Raw genomic sequence first — 21,880 nt, 5'->3', positions numbered from 1 at the left:
ATCGTTGGGAAATTTATACGCAATCAGCAATTCTTCAATTTAACAAACATTTGTAAATCAACTCAATTCCGAGCACATGTCAAAACACTGCATATATGGGGGCATGCACAGAAATGCGGTGCAATTTTAATGAGGGATTTTTGGTTGCTGCATTTGCCCGCTTATAATGGGACATGTCAGGAATCCAAGCCTTGTTCAAGACAATGTATCCCATAGTGAAAGAGGATTTCAGCATTTATGCTACTGATTCAGTGACTACAATGTATCACAGTGATACATTGTAGAAAAAATGGGCACACGTACACACACACACACGTACGGTATTCTTACCAGGTTGAGGGCAGACCGCATGGCTGCCACTTTTGCGTGCAGTCTGATTACCTGCGATAGGCCAACGCAACGCACACCAATGATTCATGAGTTTCAAAACGCATATGTATATATAAGACTGTCAAATGATTAAGAGTTATCAGCAGCAAACAAATGTGCCCTGCAAGTAAACGTGTTCCCCAATTGCAACCAGCAAACTCTGAAATGCACGGTGGAATCGCAGTGCATTTACCACCTGCACTGGCAGGCAGTGCAGGTGGTAAATGCACTGAGCAGTGGGGTGCAAACTTTTTTGAGCGTGGGGCCAATTTGGGCATCTCATAGCTTCCCATGGGGCTGAGAGGGTCAAGTGGACATTTTGCCACTGTGACGTCGCGTACTTGTAGATGACGTCACGGTGGCCTGTTCGCGGCCAACAGCCCCGTCAAGTTGTTTTAGATGTGCTTCTGCGACTGTCTGGAACGCTCTGTCTTTTGATATGATATTAGGAAGTCACTGGGAGCTATGCATTTTTAAGATTGAAAACTAATTTCTTTAGAACTCTTTTTTGTGTTTGGTTTGTTGTCCTTCCCCCCGCACCTTCGATGAGCATGGTTGGCTACGTATGGTGCAAAAGAAGTTCAACACACATACATACATACATACACTGCACAGCACCCCTCCGCCCCAGGTTTCTGGGTTCCCACAGACAATTGCAACGACATCGCCGCGCGTCTCCACAGGTGAGAAAGCCCACCTTGGCCAAGCACAGGAGGACGGTAACAGAAAGGGCGAGAGCTCCGCAGAACAACCACGCCACCCCGAGCACCATGGCCATCACGGGCACGCAGCGCGATGACAGCAGCCCCCCCGGAATCACGTCCGCGTTTGGCCTGCAGCAACAATAACCGCGATTACGGGGCGAGGGTAGGTTCAGGGTGGAGCTCGAGCGGGCAGGGTGCGTGGGAGGGGCAAGAGGTCACGCACACCACAAAATGTTATGCGTCCCATCTGCGTGGCGCATTACAGGTGCAAATCTCAGGGTGGCGACATTGGTAAAAGCACAACCCAGATATTGTATTTTTCCCACTACTGCTGGTAGAAGGACCTCCACTAGAGGGAGCTCTACGAAGTCCTTCTAGAGGGTATTTTTGGCCTGCGCTTCCACACTGGCCAGATATACTAGCAAGAGAGTACCCAAACTTTGCCCCACCACATACGACTGGCCGATGGACTGCGGCATACCCATTTACAACTGTTGGGCGGACATTGAAGATGGCGATGCGAAGCGTCGTCACCGTTGCTCTTAAAGCAGCCCGTACCGCTTCACCCTGACGAGCGCGGCGGCAGAGAGTCGCACGACGCAGGAGCCCAGGAGGGCGCCGGCGCGCACAGCCGCGCCGGCGAGCAGGAACATGAAGAGCGGGAGGAGGTTGTGCCACACGGCGCGGCGCTCCAGCAGCACGGCGTCCGGCTCGGGGAGAAGCAGGGAGGCCCACGCGGCATGGAACCACTCCCAGCTGCACCGCACGTCGCCAACCACGCGGCACACGCCAGGTGCAATTTCATTTAAAACTTTTTAAAGAAATATAAATGGAATGGTTATTTAGACCGGAGGAATCCGATGAGCTGTGAAGGTCTTTTTTTTAAAATATATCCAATAGGAGCAGGTCAACAACACCAACACGACAACAAAAACAGCAGCGATAAAAATACCGGATTATTTGCTGGGAACATCCGTAGTGTTTACCATGCAGTTTAATTCGCACTGGTTTGGTTTTATGTATGGCACCTGTTTTATGGCGACATGTAAATAGGTATGGTGCAGTGGTGGTGCAGTGGTTTGTATACTGTCCTCTTAACCCAGTAACCCAAGTTTGATTCCTGGCCATGGCTATCATCAGGGAAAGATGCTCTCAAAATGCATGCATTGAGGAGTGGTGTGTGTGGAGATAGATTATTGCCGATTTGTGCAAATTATATGGAAACATGGTAATGTGACATTCAGGCTGTGGGGGAACAACTTTATGAATGCGACTTTAAAAAGGAAAAAGTTATATGATACAAAAATGAATCACTAATCATGAAAATGCATCCAATTACTGAGGGAGGTGAATCATGACATGCCTATACATTAGAAATAATATGCGACAGAGTGCGACAGATTGGAAAGACCTTCATCCAGCAGTGTATAGATCATGGCAGATGAGGACTAAGAAAGCATGATACTATATGAACTTTAAAACAGTAAAAACCAAAAGATGTTATTTACCCCATAAACAACTTTAAGAGGTTGACGAAGGGCTGTATGTGGAAAGGCTTGGCGGCCACTTCAATGGCAGCTTGGAATGGGGGGCACGGCTCTGAGAAGACAAAGGGGGCACGGGGGTTGAGGCTTGCGCAACATGGGCAGGCTCAGGGGTCACGGCAGGTCACGAGGAGAGCAGCTCAGAGCCCTCGCTTGTAAACCACACAGATTGAAACAAACAATTTATCACCAAATATGTCAACACATAGCGGCCAGTGCCAAGGTCGAAGGATTCTAAAAACACTTGGCATAGAAGCGCAACATTGCAACCTTTCATATGAACCTTATGGTGGGACCCCGGGTTCCAAAATAAACGGAAGGCAAAATCGTAATTTATTTATTTTTTGGCGACTCCGTCGCACCGCGCACATAAACGCCGCGACCCGCCAGAAATCAATCCTCTCCTCGTTCTTCACCAAGCACCCGTCGTTGCCCAAAATTGCCGCAGTCACAAACGAAACTTGGAAACTTTGATGACAGCATCGTGTAGAGCTCGTCGAGAGGAATAGACCGCCGTGTCGTTCGCCTTCAACAGATATAAAATGACGTCGCAACGCAGTTTACGCGAGAGCCGGGGGCTTTTGGGACGCCAGGGTCCCACCATGAGGTTCATATTCACATCCTTTATGTGACTTGATGAAACAAAGCTCTCAGCCCAGATCGGCTCCTCTAAAATACAGACATAAGACTGTATTACCGATTATCTTAATAACTAGTTTGTTAGCCCATCCTCGGACGGAAGCTATAATATGAAAGATGTAAATTAACGTTTTATTGTGCGATTGTTAATTTTATTAGGAAATGTAGCACGTAAAGATATTTTTTCTTAATTTATTAAATGATATATATTCTTAGTTTTTTCGGTAAAGTCACGTTGAAGAGAAACAACAAAATAACAAAATATATATAAAACAATAAAAAATTCTCACGACGTTTCGACCATAACTCAAACGGTCATCATCAGGTGTGTCGGTTTGCATAAATGTATTTTGAAAACGGCATATTTATTTATTTATATATAAAAAAATAACGTTTGCGTCACGCGCAACGATTGGCTGTTTGCCAGGACTAGTCCATCTATTTTTTGAAAAGAGGAGGGGGGAGACGAAATTTGTTTTTATGTATGCTGTCTGAAAGCCACTGTAAGCGTGAACAATCAATCAAGAACTGAAATGATTTATCAAATCTTTCCAATGATTGCTAAGATAGAATCCATCTTCTCGGTTGAAATTGTCTCTGTGTTTGTATATGTGGATAGCCTCATGAACGAATCTCTCATGGAAGCCAGATGGCTTACAAAGAACCTCCGTCTTGGAAAAGTCAATGGCATGTGAGCCTACTGAATTAGAACAATGATCTGCTACGGCCGAGGTGTTGGTCCTACCGTGTTTAAGGTCTGCTTTATGTAGGACCAACACCTCGGCCGTAGCAGATCATTGTTCTAATTCAGTAGGCTCACATGCCATTGACTTTTCCAAGACGGAGGTTCTTTGTAAGCCATCTGGCTTCCATGAGAGATTCGTTCATGAGGCTATCCACATATACAAACACAGAGACAATTTCAACCGAGAAGATGGATTCTATCTTAGCAATCATTGGAAAGATTTGATAAATCATTTCAGTTCTTGATTGATTGTTCACGCTTACAGTGGCTTTCAGACAGCATACATAAAAACAAATTTCGTCTCCCCCCTCCTCTTTTCAAAAAATAGATGGACTAGTCCTGGCAAACAGCCAATCGTTGCGCGTGACGCAAACGTTATTTTTTTATATATAAATAAATAAATATGCCGTTTTCAAAATACATTTATGCAAACCGACACACCTGATGATGACCGTTTGAGTTATGGTCGAAACGTCGTGAGAATTTTTTATTGTTTTATATATATTTTGTTATTTTGTTGTTTCTCTTCAACGTGACTTTACCGAAAAAACTAAGAATATGAATTACTGCAGTCACGAAAGCTTTAAATCAAAATTTATTAAATGATATTAAGGACTTTGGAATATTTCTCAGTATACGATATTTTATCACTATTCAAAAGGTTTCCCTGCAGTTGGCTATCCTTCATGAACACTTTGATCCGCTGAGGATATTTAGATAGAGACAGAGCGCGTACAACTGGCCATGGGAAAAAACGGGTTCATTGCGATAAATACCCACATTTTCAAAAGTCTGATCCTGCAATTTGTTGATCGTCATTGCATACGCAGGGATTATTGGAATTTGCCGTCGTTTCAGTACGACAGGAAGAGTGACATCACTTGGAGCTAGGTCGATTCTCGGGATGAAGACAATTTCGCCTCGGTTGCATTCCGATAAATCTCTGTGGTGATGAAGTTATTTTCTAATGATTTGACCATCAAACGCATTCCATTGCAAAGGCCGTTCTTCAGGTTAAGATTTCGCAGCAGCAGCAGCGTGAAGATAACGCCTGTCTTCAGTGGCAATGTGTGTGGCGGCATTCCTGAAGGCGTTTGATCGTGAAGAAATTATGGAGGGTAATTCAATGCGTCCGCAGGATCTTCCAACACGATCGAGACAGAGCTGTAATAATTTTGGATATCTCCCGGACAGCTGTGTGATGATGCAGGTGGCTCTGGCGAGCTCTCCATCTCTGCTGTCTTTCTCTTTGCAAACGGCGTTTCTTAGCTGCAGTATCTTCGTCCCCCTCGTACGGCAATCCTGGGCTGACGTATTTAGATCTTACGACACTTAACGGGCTCCAGCAGCTGGAACACTGCGAAAAAGGTTGCCTCGCACTTTTTAGACACTGTATAGGAGCGGGGTGATCTGCAGAGGGGCCAAATCTAACTAGTTTCGAGGCAAAAAGCATTAAAATTGGTAATTCTTTTGACCAGGGATTCTTCGGTATCTTACACAATAGGCAAAGGCGAACAATCTCTGTGGCTGTATAATGTAAAAACCTGTAACTTCACTTTAGCACTGTTTTCAAATCACTTGAAGCTGTTAACTGACAAATGCATTTTCACCGATGGACGCTTGATAGCGAAGAGTAAAGAAAGTAAGAGTGCTGATACTGTCTTAAACAACTTAGCAAATAACGAAGACCAAAGAGAGACATTACAGTTATGAATAAATTGATCAAAGTATAACTTTATCTTGTCTAAATGTAATGGCAGGGAATATTGAAAAAAAGAATGTCATCAAACACTTCACTGCATTTCACTGTAGCACTGTATTAATGGCAGTGAATGTTGCACAGAAGGAAGTCATAAAACACCTCACAGCATTTGACCGCAGCACTGCATTAATGGCAGTGGTTGTTGCACGCAACTAAGTCATCAAACACCTGACGTAATGTCACAGTAGCACTGTCTTTAACGGACGTTCAATTACTTGCAATTCACTAGTTCTGATAACTTACCTATATATAAAACCTATAGAACCAAAGAGTATGGATCCTAGCAGTCACGAAAGCTTTAAATCTAGAATTGATAACCTCTATGGGGAGGGCTTTCACCTATCTGTTAGAGCTTTTAACAGACAACGGGACAAGAAGTCGCAACTCATCGAGACGCTGACCTTCCTCAAAAGATGCCGCGATCACAAGGCGCTGTGTTTTTCTTCTCACACATCTTAAAGGTCGTGATCTAAGCGTGGCTTCTCCCACTCCAGTGCTGTCCTCCAGACAGTCTCGTCCCTTCACCTGATGAAGGCCGCTTGTGTTGTGGCCGAAACGTCGTGATTTTTTGTTATTTTATTTTCACCTACGTGACTTTACCCAATAGAACCAAAGAGTACACACAGCGTTGTTTGTGTCGTTAAATTAGTTGCTGCGTTGATTTCTTTGTTAGCTTTACTTTTCATAAAGAAAGTTCAAAATGAAAGCTATTTTGTGTAAACAAATTTTCGCTTCCGCTCCACCTTCTTCATGCGGAGTGACGTCACCCATTCATGATTATTAATGACGGGGGGGGGGGGGGGGGGGGAGCCATGTGGAGGACCCCACCTGTTCATGATTATTAATGAGGGGGGCTGTTCGATGTGCGGTGCCGTCACCTGCTCATGATTATTAATGAGGGGCAGGTCCATGTGGAGCACGTAACCTGTTCATGATTATTAATGAGGGGGGCTGGTTGACGTGGAGTGACGTCACGCGCGTTACACGCTGACATTCTTGGGTAAATATCGTAGTCAATAATGCTTCAGCCAAAAAGTAGCTACATGCCTATCCCGAACCCCAACCCTTACCCTATCTGTACTCTTTTGCCATTCATGGTTTTGTTGCATCCATTAACACGTCCATTATCGATTTGCGCGAGCTCCAAACACAATTCTGCATAAATATTATCCGTAGCATCAGTTATTTTTTTGCTTCAGTTCCCTCATCTCTTCTGAGATTTTGGGCCCCAATTTATGACCCATTTAACTATGATTACAGCCATTCGCCCAGGAATTATGTTACGTGTTCCCCCCACCACCTTTCATTTAGACCTCACCTTTGCTCTGCTGATCTAAGAGCTGCTTGCCAAACACGAGCAGGATGTTCGCCACAAAGTACGCGGGGAAGCACTCGGCGTGGAAACGCACGAACTGCGGGCAAATTCACGAGGTGGAAACACACGAGGTGGAAACATGTGATCAAAATTGACCTTTAAAAGCTTGTCAACACGGTTACAAACTGTGTTTATAGGCATCGATGGAGATGTAAAGTTAAGATGTATTTCCTGAATGTATAGTTTTTCATTTAATTATGGAGCCTTACCTGTCCCATCACTTCTAAAAACGACGTCTTGATGGTGACCTATAAAAGAGTGAAGGATAAAATAAATCACTCAAATGCTCCGTTGCATTTTCATAACTGCATTAACATTTTTACAAGTGCATATTTCTGTTGCTTCTCAATTGGTTGAATAATTTTGCCTTTTTCCCCAAATAATTTTCCAACCGTGCTATATCGCCACCATTTCACGAGACCACACATTTCATTTAGAACTCTCACAATTAGAAACGCACCACAAACTCGTACTGAAGTCACTTCAACAGGCCTCTTTATCCAGACTCGGGGCATCCTTTGTGTATGCCATGACTAGGAATGTTCATAGCATGTCATTCAAAATCCATTCAAGATGTCTTCCTCTGAGCAATAATCAGCCAAATTATGTTAATTATTTTTATTTTACAGACGGATATAGTCTGCCAGCAGGGGGTGATGTTGCTATGTGTAATCCCAATGGGTATAATTTTCTAATTTGAAACAATTAGTTGCACTGCATTTCTGTATTGCTCAGATAACGGTGAAAAACTTGGAAACCTGCACATCTCTTCTCCACTTGACCAGCAAGTGCCCAGTGGCATAGCTATCGAGTGCAGGCGGTGCAAATGCACTGTGGCCCACAGACCTGATGGGCCTAGGCACCGGGCTACAAGAAGGGAAGGCGAGCACTGGCAGCTGACTGGTGGCCTTGACCATGTTGCCTTTAGGTGTAGGCAATGTGAATATTTTCCCAGGGTGATGGTAGATTTGTTGGGACTCGAGAGTGGCGCCAGGACCAAATTCTTTGCTCCGGTGGCTGTGATTGCCGCATGTGTGCACGTGAACTGCCCAAGTGACACCAAAACGCTTCAGCCTACATCACAGAAGCGGGTGCTGTGGTGCGGAGATGATAACTACCTCGCCTGGAATGCAGATTGTGGGTTCGATCACCGCCCCTGATGCCTGTATATTTGGAGTTTGCATATCTCTCTCCCCATGGTCACGTGGATTTTTCTCCGGGTCCTCTGGTTTTTCCCCTTCACATTTAGAAACAGCGTGCATTTCGAGTATTTGGCTGCTATAAATGTCCACGTGATAAGCCACTTCGTTGAGCTATCATTTGCGGCCGGGTCGCTTCTGAAAAAAGAGCTATATTGCCCCAATGGGCCTTACATGATCAAAAAAAAGGCTTTAAAATAAATAAAAGCACACCGAGACATGAGGTGAGAGGGGACGATGATAGAACACGGGGGGTGGGGTGGCAGGGTGGTGGGGGCATTTCATTCCTTACACCAGGGCCCCACGCCAACCACACTACACAACTACGGTTCGTCCTCATGCCCGCGGCGAGTGTGCCGTAATGCGATGCACAGGGCACGCGCCTCGTAACGGCAATCAGCGTGGCCGTGCAGCTGGAGGCTGGGCATCGCCTCGTTTCCCAGTGGCCGGCCCGTGTGCAGCTTCACAGACAGCGCTGTCACATCCGATGCACTATAACGCACACACGTGCACGCATGCACACACACACACCAGGCAACGGCACAAACGTAATTGGTGGAGGAGTTTGAGGATCAGACAATATGCCTCTGTGCTCGGTGGGATCTTCAGAGTGCCTTTATAATTGACAGCCTGTTTTGAATCCACTGCTGGATAAAGGTCTCCCAAAGCAGTGTCAGTGATAGTCGTTGTTTGACCATGCTGGTCAATTTGGGTTGCTGAAGAGGAGGGGGTGACCTAAGCCGTCGATTCTTCTAACTTCACTTGCATTAGCATTTCACACGTATCCTTACATTTGAGGACAAGTCGCCCTATATCTGTTTAACGTTTATTTGACTTGCGACTTCCTATTAGCATTGTTGGCTATGTACGGTACAAAAGACGTTCAACATAGGTACAACTTCATTTATTATTGTGCTGTGATCAGTCAACAAAATGTGACCAAACCGTCTTATGGTATGATAAATATAATATGCTCAGATTTCATTTCTATACGTCACTTTACTTGTTTTTTGTCATTTTGGTCACCCAGGTCACACTACGAAAGGAGACTCTACCCCTGGTCTTTTGCATTCTCATCCTGGTTAAACAAAATACATTCTCAACTGTACCATCTTGGACGCGAAGCCCTCTACAACCGATGCCCGTGGACAAATAATGTAGGCGTGCAAGCGGAACAAGAAATAAGTTTGAACCACCACGATGAGCTACAGCATTTGCAAAATGCATTTGCACAAAACACTCACTTCATAGTGGTGAAGGAGTCTTCCTTGAACCACGGCACAGTCAACCGTACCAGATGGGTTGCTGCGGAAACAGAGAAATGGTCACGCTCCAGTGTGGCCAGAGTTTACAAATCTGTATATTGTCTCGGATGACCAGAACTAACTGCATCGATCAACTCTCACCTGATGTGATCTCACAGGTGGGCTTGATATAAACAGTGAATGCCTGGTACACCTGCAGAGACAACAGCATGTATTAGGTGAGTGTCTTGCTTCAAATGTTAGTAGAAACGCAATTAACACCATGAGGTGTAAAGCCAAACAATTTATATTTTTTACAAATGTGGTTATGTTTCTGCAGATATTCAGCTGAAAAGTAGTTTAACCAACACATGACTTGGGCCCAAAGTAATATCTGACTTATATTAAGCATATCCTTTGCAATAGTGGGACAGCGTTTTGAGCAAATTACTCATTTGGGTTGCAGCCACATCGCCCCCTGCCTGTGACAACTTAAGAGCAAGATCCAAACAAAAAGTCTTGAGAGGCTTTCTTGCAAAACAAAACAAATTTCATTACGAAAAAAATTGCCTTTTTTAAGATTCTGGAATAATATTTCCACTTGCCTGTACGAAATCTGTGAGGTTAACAATATGCAGAAGTCCAGCAGAAGGTATGGACAGTGAATTGGAGGTCAGTCCTTTTGAGCAAAATGTAAAAACACAAAACATTACAACGATATTATAGCATCGTTATTCCTATCATTTCTTATCTATAAATGTAATTACTACCATTGTCAAACAATATTATAATTATGAAGGAATTTTGCATTTCCACCACTGGACACAGGCGTTGAACACTGCCCGAATGCTCATGTAAACAGGAAATCACAATGACTATTTTTATAATAATCACTACAATTTACTTTAAACAAGTTATGCAAACTCACACTTTAACTTTAAGCTAGAGCAATGACGTGCAATCATCTTGCAGCGCAGGTCGAGTTCAAAATCTCAAGGCTGGCTTCTCTGTGGGCCACGTGGTAACTTGGTGAACTTGAGGTGACATCAGCGAGAGTGACGCCCGTTAGCAAGAGTGATATCACGTAGCCTGTTCACAGCAAACAGTCCCCACCCCCCCCCCCGCGAGTTGTTTGCCCAGTGTTTGGCGTACCGCAGCGGTCGGCAACCTGCAGCCACGGAGCTGCACGCGGCTCTTTAAGGACTACTTCATGACGTTATTTATTAAGGACCACCGTCACGTGAATTGCGGGTCTTAAAATATTATATTTTTTTTACCAAAAACCCCCCAAAAATCGCTCTTATTGTTATTTTGGTTGCCGACCCCTGGCGTACCGGGCCAGTCAAAACCATGCCACAGGCCATTTACAGCCTCTTGGACCTTAACTTGCAAACAGCTGTGATGAAAAATGCCATTTTTTGGTTCTCTATAACTGCGTGAAGTACTCATGACTGAGCGCTGTGTTGGTGTGTACCTAGTGAGAGAGCATTGGTTACAGGCAATGCGCTGCTCCGATTGTTCCAGGCGATGAGCTCACACGCCAGGCTGCCCTGTCAACAGAACAAGGCCAGCGCAGGCTAGAAACGAGCACACACATGGACGATGCAGGAGTTCTCCCACATGCTGCGAGTCCACGTATCAATGTGTGTACGTGTATGTGTGGAGCGGTAGTGCAGCGGTTAGCGTGCTGTGCTGCGAACCCGGTGACCTGAGTTCGACTCCTGCTCATAGCCACCACCAGTGACGATTATCTGAACAGGTCATGGGCCTACCCTACGTCGACTCAACCTCAAATGAGTACCTGGTGTAGAATGTAAACATCGCCGCTGGGGAGACAAAGCCGGTTGGGCATGGTGCTGGCCACCCAACTCCTCGTGTACCGTGCTGGCCTTCATAGGCACTGCTCACTAACAGCACCTGTTCCAAAAGTCTGTTAAGGCTACAAGGGGGATCTTTATTGTTGTGCGTCTGTACTTACATCCAGGGCAGTGCTGCGTGCAAGGACGGCCACATGCGTTAGTGCTGGAAGATCCTCCAGCTTCAGCAAAACAGTCTGCAAGTGAAACAAAGTGTTGTTGCCAGGTTCAACATGTTCCCCTTTCTAGATCCCAATTAATGCGGCTTCGATGCCCGCAGTGATCGATAAATATCGGGCCGTTTCAAAGGAGTAGGCCTCACGTGGCCGTGAGGCGGTATTAAAGTAGCGTCCTATATCCCGGCCCACGGGCGTGAGGTTCCTCACCCTTGCTTTGGGGTTTCTGCAAACATGCAAACGAGACAAAAATGTTTCCTGTGAAAATGTTTCTTGCCTTAAGCGAGGGCAGCAGCTCTGCCTCCCAGGACAGGTCCACACCCTCCGTGCTGCGAACACAATGACACTGCCGATCAGTCCTGGCCAGCACAGCCTCAAACCACCAGTGCCCCAAACTCCAGCAGTATCCCCCTGTATGCGATGTTCGTCAGTGTTGGCAACTCCTTAAAGTGGAAATCCCCCACAAACGAACCTCACCAAGGCACCGGACATCACTAGAGAGACCTTCTGAAGTAATACATTATGTCACGAGACAATGTATAAAGTATCATTGTTAACAATACAGGATTCCGAATAGAGACCTGGAATCGCTTCTAAGTCTTCATATTTATTTGCGAGGAAAACCCAGCGATAAAACCGTGACGTTGGCGACACAGATGTTCAAAATTTGGGAAATTACTTTTTTAAGCATGTGGATCAGTGGTTTTGCTCTATTCGCAAAAACTCTAAGTAATAACAATATATACTTAGCCATTGTCTATCACTGTCATTCATTTATCCACGGAAGCATCAATTATTCTCAAAAGTTTTTCAGAAGGGTCCTGTGCTTTGGGACGTTTGGCCAATTGCTTTTTTAAGGAGTTTATGGCGAGTGGGAGGAAATCGGGGTAAGAACATCCACACGCGTAAGAGGAGATAGCATTCAATATTCTTTAGAGATGCTTTCAAGAACCCACTTGCTGCACTGCTATCTCTTGGCCATCTCACAGCTCAGCAGGTCTGGGAGTTTCATAAATGTTAGTGGTTCAACAGCCCTCGCATTCAAAGTAATGGATCACTTGTGTGTGCCACAATCTGTTCACTCCGTTCACCAATGTCTTACCAGGACGTCTCGTTGTGCACTGTGCATCCGTATAGCCAGCTGGTAGAGTCCTGCAGAAGTAATAAGTAATATTAACAAAAACTTATTTTTAAACATGCTTTTATGAAATTTACTAGTAATGTCAGAACTCCACGACTCCAGGAAGTGGCCCCGAAGCTTGCCATAACGTAAGGGGACCGTGGCCAATTACAGCCAACGTCAGTTGAGCATGGACAATTAGACCCAAGCCGAAACATAACATAAAAAAATAATGTTTAAAAACATATATTTTTTTTAATGATAGAATATAGTATTGTCATCAGTATGACATAAGCATACCAAGTTTGCAGTCGATGCCACATTGGGAAGTGGGTTAAAATTGAGTTACAAGATTTGAGGATACAACGACAACAGCAACAGAGTGAGTTAAAAGAAAGCGTGTAAAAACATAGTTTTGCTCTTTTCGCAAAACAACGTAGTTTATTTTATTCCATGTAGCTATGTAGCTAAGCATCTCCATCAGCCAAAGTCTATTCACTGCTGGATAAAGGCCTCCCCCCCATGCCATCACCATTCGCTCGCAGTCCTGCAATGGTCCAATCCATCTCACTCCTGCACGTGAACCGATCTCATCGCCCCAATTCACTCATACTCGCATCAGTGAAAGAAGTTCAACGTACATTTATCCGTAAATGTTGTTTATAACAAAACCACAATACTTACCAAGTTGTGACTTCGACAGTAAAGATGGCTGTAAACATCTGACAGCCTGGGGAAAGCGAAATATGTTGTTTTATAGCCCTAAGAGGATGGAACACAGAGCGCATTAGCACAGACACATGTGACCGACAAAACAACATACAGCACTACTCTCGTCATATATTCAAGCAACATCCATTATTCATGCATTATATATATTTTTGCCTTGATGCCCATCGGTTAACAATAAAATGTGCTGTTTTATGCAGGTAAACGTGTCGTTTAAGAGAAGCCTGATTAATGATTTACAGTGTCAGAGCACCTACTTGTGGAACTACGCTTTTAAAAGCCGACATGGCAAGCATTTTTGGCAGTGATAAATGATGGGCTGCATATGTTTTACAATTTGCAACATTATTCATTTCTGACTGCCCCTTGCATTACCTTGGCTTTTTGTAAAGTCCAGTGTGGCTCCTGCACAAAAACCCATGCGGCCCTGGCTGAAAGGAAATAAAAACACACACACAATTATATAAACGACGATCAATCATGCATATGCATGGATCCCGTGATGCTTTCCAACGCGCGTTTGTCCAATATGGAAGTCAATGTTAGGGCCGATGCATTTGCGTATTTGCTAATAGTTATTTTTGCATGCTTGATATTCAACTTTTGGGAAACCTTTTGATAAATATTTCTTATTTTCAAGTCCCTAATAGCACCACAACCTTACAGTAAAGTTTATTTCATGTTCGATCATTGTCACGAGTGGATTACGTGGACCAAGTGAGTGAATTATTATATTAATTGTGCAGCCATGCAATTGTAAGCATGTTAAGCTTCTTTCGCACCGTACGTAGCCAACCTTGCCAATCGGAGGTGCGGGGGAAGGACAAATTATTAGGTACGGAGAAGGTCAATTAAAACTTACCAACGTGGATTAAATTATCAAACATTTCAATCTCACCAGGGTAGGTTACTTCAAATGAATAAAAACGTGGATTTTCGAGTTCTTCCAGGACAACCTCCCCACCCCCCTACTCAAATGTTAATCATAAGCCGCCCACCCACCTTGAAAAGAAGCCGCGGGCCGTCGCTCGTGGGAGAAGCTGAGTCCGGGGTGCTGCACAAAGTGATGCCTCAGTATGGCCAACCTCTTCTCAGCATCATCCGTAATCTGGAGGTTGTCACGGCAACGAGTGAGAACAACAACAATAACAAGGAGCACAACCGGTCCATTGGGTAAAAGTGCAGCTCGTGAATTCAGTGGCAGACGCAGAATTCAGGAGTCAACACACAAAGAACTAGCTGCTGCGAAGAAGCGTTCAAATGAGGTTCTGCGCTTAAGATAGAAAAAAGGAGTTTAACCAAGAGTATGGCGCTCCACCAAAGTTATCTTACTAATTTACGTAAACATTAATTCAAATGTTAATTTGTAGTTATTCTATAACATGCAAAAGGAATGTCAACCGATTGGACTACAACACATCTTGCCCATTGTTCTCTGCTTATGAGATAATAGCGAGTTTAACCAGGGATTACATTTGCAGGATATATATCTGACTAATTTATGCATGCATTCATCAAATTCTTTCTGTATTTACTCACTGTATAACAAGCACAGGCAGTGTCAACCAAGCAGACCACAATGTGTCTTCCATTGTACGTGAGTCCACGTTTGACCAAAGGTACTTACTTGCCTGGTTTTGGAATCCACCATGTCAAAAAGAGCCCGTACTGTGGCCAGAACCAGCTCCTTACACCTGCGAAGACATTACTTTTACCTACAGAGCACTGGAAAGGTGTACCCCAAGTGTGAATAAAGAGGCCTATTTTAGCCACTTTAAATGTACGTCTGTGATGTCATCTTCTGGGGCCGTTTTGCCAGAAACTGCAGAGTTCCAAATAAATGTTTCTATTGTCTCATTACAGGATGCCAATAGCACAGATGGAATATAAACAGGGTGTAAAAATAAGCTATATCGAAGGTATTTTTATCGACCATTATTGCCATTTATATTTTGCAAGTTTCCAAAAAAGCAAATAACAGAAACAATCAGTTGCAATGTGGTCCCAAGGACAACTCAGATAACTCATTCTCTGTGCCCACCACAAGTTGAATAATCCTGCAAACAGTAACCCCTGTTAATTATTGATGTGGCCAAAACCATACTTACCAAACGATGGCTTGGTGATCTGTGCTAATCCATGTCTTCGGTACCGCCATGGCCTAGGGGTACATGGGTGTAATTCAAATGCAGAACATGTTTATGAAACAAACAAGCTCTTTATATTTTAATCATAATTTTCAGCCCTTTGTCAATCAACTGGTGAATGAATGCCTCCTCATGTCGTGTTGGTTATGCCAGTTATTTTTGTGTGGGTTGAAGAGAGGGCCCAGGCAAGGTTCAGATATCACTCAGGTAGCCAGGTTCAAAGTACAGTGCATGAACCACATCACCACAGCTCCACCCCTTTGATCTACTTATTGCTTTAGAAAACCAACAAAACCACAAGTAAAAAAAATATCTCTTTGCACATGGTAGAGAATGCGGTGCCATGGCCCAGCAGTAGGTGTGCGGTTGAAACCCGACAGGCTACTCTGGTTATTACTGCAGGTGTATTAACCATAAATTATGTACCGTCCTCTTCAAGTGCACACTAAAGATCCCGTGACATTATTAGAAATTAGTGTGCCTGCATCATGGTCCACAATTGGAAAAATTGAAAAATTACCTGCAAATTACTCAATTAAGATAAGACATAGCTCCATCGCCCCCTACTCTGAAACTACTACGGACTATGTATGTGAAACAGCACCTTCGTAATATCTTTATGCAATAATAATGGCACCAAAAACCAATGTACAAAATTATTATTTTCAACGGTGCATTCATTTGTCAATTAATAGCGATTTCTGCGCTCAAAATACAAGCATCGATTTGTGTATGTGAACATCAATTATTTACAATGTATGACACTTATATTACGTTTGGAAACAGGCATACAGCTAATCTTTAATTTGGATGAATGGAGTGAAAAACTTTGTACGGAGACAAAAAAATGTAATAAAAACAATGAAACAAGTAAAATCGACTCTCAAATAAAATCGCGATCCCAAACTGTGATCATTCATCGCATTGCTATTAAGGTTTCAAGGTTAATCGTTACATGCCTTAACAGGGAAATACAAAGAGGGGATGGAATGTTGTCTCGTTCACAGGCATTGCGTACCGTGACGGAGATGGTGTTGTGTTCGTCGGCCAGGCCGTTCAGGGAGGTGAGGCCGGCGCGGACCTGGGGGTCTCGGTGGGCACCCCCCACCGACAGCACCGCCACGTGGCCAAGGTCGTGGGCCCGCTCCGCCCAGCGCGTGTTCACCTGCTTGTGGAAGTCTTCGGGAAAGTGTGGCGATGGATCAAACAAAGGGTGTCGGCTGAGCACGGGGAACATGGTGCGTGGAAGGTTTGTGATGACCATATGGCAAATCTCTTCATACACGAAACTCACAGGATGAAGCCCACAACTACAGCTCTCCGGTGTAGTTGGACAATATTACTTGTTGTCACATTCTGGGAGCTTGTCAAGATCTTCAGTTCCAGTTTCCAGACAGCAGGGATGGGGAACCTTTTCCTTGATGACTGAATAGGATTTTAAAATATTTTTTACCAGCCCACCAATTAGTTAACACTTAACACTAATCTCTGATCACACTAGATTTGTATGGATTATTTGCATGATCAGAACTACTTGAAAAAAAAAAACAGGTGACGTGCATACAACCATGCTAATCACACCTCCGATTAGCATGGTTGGCTACGTACGGTGCAAAATAATTTCAACATAATTACAGAAGTGACCAATTTGATTTGTAGAGTCGTTAAAAGTGGTAAGTCTCATGTGGCTAGAATTAAATGAAGACGCAGGCTGTAACCGGCCCGTAGGTATAAGAGAGACCTTGCCTTTTTTATGATGATAGGCAGGGTGTTAATTGGTGTATGTGGGCACGAGCCACAGGAGCTGCGGCACCTGTGAGCAGCGGGTCCAGGGAGAGCACAGGGGCGACGTGTGGCGTGGCCTGCGTGATGAGCACCGTCACGAGCGACGCATCGAACGCCGGGTCGGCCAGCACGGCGCGAGCCACCACACCACCCATCGAGTGGCCCACCAGCACCACACTGCGCGGCCGGCCCTCCCCCTGGTGCTGGGGGCACGGCGCAGCGGTATAAGAATGAGCGTTTATGGCTTCGGTGCAAAAAACGGGCATCCTTCTTTGTACGGAACAGATACGTTCCTGAAAAGTTGTCCATAAAGCAAAATTCCGTATTTCGAACCCAACTTTCCAAATGACTTATATTATATAATCGGATATGTGCTCCTACATGAAATTTTTTTGGCTCAAAATGTAATAAATTACACTAAAGAATGCAGCAAAAAAATTTAAAGCACATATTTAATGAAAAATCGCTAATTTTACAATTACACATTATTAACAATGCTCAAAATAAGTCACAAAATAAATATGTATAGAACCAGAAACTGTGGTGAAATGTACGCCAGCGACAAATGACAGACCATCCATTGTTCTATTTTACCCGCCAAAAACCACAAGATCAGAGCGAGAGATCACAAGATCAAGGCGATGACTCGTGACTCACCTTGTAGAGGGAGAGAACGGCGTGGACGCAGCGCGTGGCAAAGTGCACCTGCCGCTCCAGTACGCCTCCGTACAGCGCCGCCAGCTCCTCATTGTAGCTCACCGAGTACACGTCCAGGTGGAAGTGCACGCCGCGCAGATCCTCCGCCTTCCGCAGCGCCACCGACGCCAGCGACCGCACTGCCAACAGAGCACAGCGTAAGTGCTCCAAAAAATTATCTCCGGATGGAATCCACCTGTTTGGCGAAATATCCTTGTTGGAAATATCTTGGTCAAAAATGTGCTGATGTCTCCATCATTATCGCTCGCTTTCAGATGCGCTTCTGCGGGCCATCTGGAATGGTCTTCCTTCTGATATTAGGAAGCCACTGGAGCTATGCACTTTGAAATCTAAATTGAAAACTAATTTCTTCAGAAATGCTTTTTGTGTTTAGTTTGTTGTCCTTCCCACGCTCCGCCGCTTAGCACAGTTGGCTACGTACGGTGCAAAAAAAGTTAAGCGTACAATACAGCAACGATGGGTTTCAGTGGTTTTGTCGAGATACAAATCTGGCCCGATAGGTTTACAAGAGTGGAACAGGGATCATTACAAGAGGCACAGGGCTCGTTTCCTACATTGGATAAAACACAGGCGGTCTCAAGGGCCTCCTCGTCAAAAAAAGTACTGCATAATGCTCTGGGCTATATTTGAATTAGGTTAAAAACATGGCAGAGCTGTTCCCAAAATTAAAAAGCAGTTAAATGTCTCTCAGCTCAAGCAACCATTGAGCAGTGCTTATTTCCACTATGGACCCTGAAGAAGTCATGAAAATTTAATATAACTATGGTGATGGCCAGTCTCTCCCTAGGTTAATAAAATTGTTCCCTAGAATACAAATGGCCAAGTTGAGCCCTGGCTGGGAATTTTACCTGAAATCTTATTGGGAGTTGAGCGCTCTGACCACAGCACCACCCAGCAATATTTCAAATGACAGCCCCGAAATGTAATAGCCTGGAAGAATAACCGCACTCATTGGAAAGTTACTTAAACATCATACTTCAAACCTTCAGCAGCCAGGGCCAAAGCATGTTCCATGCAAGACAGCAGCCACCACATCTTCAACAGAAGACAGTTACCCACACTGTCATCACATATAGGAGCACCACCGCTGTCCGCCAGCGCTTGTAGAGGTGACGAGGGGATGAATTTGCAGCACCCACCTTGGCGGTGGCTGCCAGCGTTGCCGGGGAGGAAGAGCACGGGAATGCCATCGGGCCGCAGGCTCTGAAGGGCTTCAGCATACGGGCCCTCTCCGTACACAAAGAGATCGTACCCAGAGCGCCTGTGCGGCAGGGCAGGCCGCACAGCTGGTTTCTATACAGCACACATCATGGCACAGCACACAACACTATCGTCTGTACTTATTTTACATTTTTATGAATCTAATTTTAATGCGAATGTACTATCGGTGTTAAATAATCCAAGTATCCATTGAGATTTATTTCATAGGAGTGCAACACATTGTGTTAAAGAACAGCCCACGGAAGCAGATATCAAAGAGCTACCTCTGACATAACTTCAAGTGAACTTCTATTCCACAAAATAGGGGGGCAGCACTTTCCAACCAACTCTGCCACCGAGTAATATTTGTTTCATAATTTAACTTTAGCCACGTTGAATAATACGGTAATCACATTTAACGTGGTATATATTTTTGCTGACATTACTGTCACCAGTCTCCCCGAAAGAATGACTACGGTTGACTTCATTGCCCATCTTTTCGACCCCGAACGGATGATGAATCCGCAAAATGTCCGAAGCACTACCATATGGCCAGGACAGCGCACGGACACAATGATCAAAACAAAAATGAATGCGAACATGCATACAATAGTGGACGCAAAAAAAGGCAACATTTTTTTTTTGGAAACGGGACACTTACATAAATGAAACTGGACATTTCGAGGGATACAATTCCGACACGGCTTGTACGTTTCTGATCGTGTTGTGCTGCTCTCTTTTGCCAATTCACCGCTTGCCAAGGACCTCACCCCCCCCCCCCCCCCCCAACGACTTGCAGGCCGCAGAGGTTATTTGACCGACACTTTTCACCACGCTGGTGAGTTTAAGGGTCGAAGGCGCGGAACAACAGACGTTGAATGACAGAATACTGATGTAGTTCTAGATTTAAAGCTTTCGTGACTGGTTCTATTGGGTAAAGTCACGTAGGTGAAAATAAAATAACAAAAAAATTAACAAAAAAATCACAACGTTTCGGCCACAACACAAGCGGCCTTCATCAAGTGAAGGGACGAGACTGTCAGGAGGACAGCGCTGGAGTGGAAGAAGCCACGCTCAGATTACGACCTTTAAGCTGTGTAAGAAGAAAAACACCAAGCGCCTTGACAAAGCAATTAGCATATAATTTAGCATTGAAATGGCTCATTGAAATAGCTAAGTTAAAGTATACACATCCTCCTGACAGTCTCGTCCCTTTACCTGATGAAGGCCGCTTGTGTTGTGGCCGAAACGTCGTGATTTGTTGTTAATTTTTTTGTTATTTTATTTTCACCTACATGACTTTACCCAATAGAACCAAAGAGTACTGATGTAGTGTTTATTTGGTCCTCTCACATCGGTTTACTGTATGATGGTTGGGTATTTGGAGTCCTTTAGCGTCCTTGTGCTAAATGCCTCTGTTGATATGTAAACTTTGACTTTAACATAGCTATTTCTGTCACAAGCTAATCCCTCAACTATTTCAATGCTAAATTCTCCGGCTTTGACACGTAAACTCCTTTGTCAAGGCGTCTTCACGCCTCTCGCCGAGCTTAAAAAGACGCTGCGAATCTTAGCAGCGTTCATTGAAGCACTGCCGTCCCCGACAGTTCTGTTCTTTCACCTGAAGAAGGCTACTTGTGTTGTGGCCGAAACGTCGTGAGAATGTTTTATTGCCTTATTTTATATTGTATTATTCTCATTCTACGTGACTTTACCGAAAGAACCAAGAAGAAGAATACTGTCGCTTTCCTCCTTACAATGCCCTCTTCTGCCCACAACGAAGCCTCGCAGCAGCCCGTGACACCTGCTGTGCACGGTCATGATGGCGGCAGCAATGTCCAGGGGCTCACAGCTGCTTCATTCTCCCAGGGATCCGTCGCATTCCGTGGTCATTGTGATCATACGCGTACAGTACAGTCATAGAATCATTTTGAATTCCTGCGGGAGAAGACGCTACGAGAGGGACCCGAGGGAGCAGTGAGAGAGAGATTCCCGTATCACTCACCACGTCGATGTACTCCGGGTACTGGAACATGTAGGTCATTGTGCATTCGTTCTCCTGGAATCCGAGCAGCACATCCCAAGTGCCCAGAGCCAGCAGCAGCAGGCAGCTCGCCTGCAGCAGCACGGAACCCCACGACATCCCCAGAGACTCGCGCGCAACGCAACGCGCGCAACGCAACACACACACGCACCGCTGATATCTCAAATAACAACGACAACACCTGCCTACAACGATCGTGTTACCGCCGCTGCTAAGGCGCAGTCAGAGATACTGAATGACGCTTCACAGGCACACCGCGATCGATGACTACAGCGCGATAGACAGCGGACACGAAGCGTGGCAGCACCGCGTCAGAGTCAAATTCACGCGACGTTGCCGACGGTTTTCCGGGTGCGCATCGATTCGGCGATTCTTCCACACGGCGCTGTCGTATTGTAGATATCGATAATCGATTCCAGCAAAGTCACCACAGGGGCGGTGGCGGAGGGCAGCGAAATTCGAAGGCCCTTATGCAGCCGAAACGTTGGACTGTGTATAGGTGGGCGGCAAAGCCATACGGCTGCT

General features: G+C 44.9%; 1 protein-coding gene across 1 annotated transcript in view; it reads right to left on the bottom strand.

Moving 5' to 3' along the window:
* PGAP1 (post-GPI attachment to proteins inositol deacylase 1) overlaps nt 1–21,880 on the bottom strand; it is a 25,665-nt gene extending 3,785 nt beyond the window's left edge. Inside the window, exons 1-24 of the mRNA XM_032964709.2 lie at nt 21,317–21,880; nt 19,251–19,404; nt 18,052–18,230; nt 17,423–17,597; nt 16,628–16,788; nt 15,571–15,623; nt 15,090–15,156; nt 14,465–14,570; nt 13,838–13,893; nt 13,418–13,495; nt 12,716–12,765; nt 11,891–11,942; nt 11,560–11,634; nt 11,056–11,131; nt 10,187–10,260; nt 9,744–9,795; nt 9,582–9,642; nt 8,721–8,829; nt 7,348–7,386; nt 7,082–7,175; nt 2,582–2,672; nt 1,632–1,829; nt 1,067–1,202; nt 331–381 (exon numbers count right to left, since the gene is read on the bottom strand). Of these exons, the coding sequence (XP_032820600.1) occupies nt 331–381; nt 1,067–1,202; nt 1,632–1,829; nt 2,582–2,672; nt 7,082–7,175; nt 7,348–7,386; nt 8,721–8,829; nt 9,582–9,642; nt 9,744–9,795; nt 10,187–10,260; nt 11,056–11,131; nt 11,560–11,634; nt 11,891–11,942; nt 12,716–12,765; nt 13,418–13,495; nt 13,838–13,893; nt 14,465–14,570; nt 15,090–15,156; nt 15,571–15,623; nt 16,628–16,788; nt 17,423–17,597; nt 18,052–18,230; nt 19,251–19,404; nt 21,317–21,454 (2,325 nt within the window). The 5' untranslated portion in view covers nt 21,455–21,880. The remainder of the gene's footprint in view (nt 1–330; nt 382–1,066; nt 1,203–1,631; nt 1,830–2,581; nt 2,673–7,081; nt 7,176–7,347; nt 7,387–8,720; nt 8,830–9,581; nt 9,643–9,743; nt 9,796–10,186; nt 10,261–11,055; nt 11,132–11,559; nt 11,635–11,890; nt 11,943–12,715; nt 12,766–13,417; nt 13,496–13,837; nt 13,894–14,464; nt 14,571–15,089; nt 15,157–15,570; nt 15,624–16,627; nt 16,789–17,422; nt 17,598–18,051; nt 18,231–19,250; nt 19,405–21,316) is intronic.

Source organism: Petromyzon marinus, chromosome 2 (assembly GCF_048934315.1).
Source record: "Petromyzon marinus isolate PM22_M1 ecotype Great Lakes invasive population chromosome 2, UKy_Petmar_22M1.pri1.0, whole genome shotgun sequence".
Taxonomy (NCBI): Eukaryota; Metazoa; Chordata; class Hyperoartia; order Petromyzontiformes; family Petromyzontidae; genus Petromyzon; species Petromyzon marinus.
Note: the sequence above shows the minus strand (reverse complement) of the source record. Positions and strands in the feature narration are given on the sequence as shown.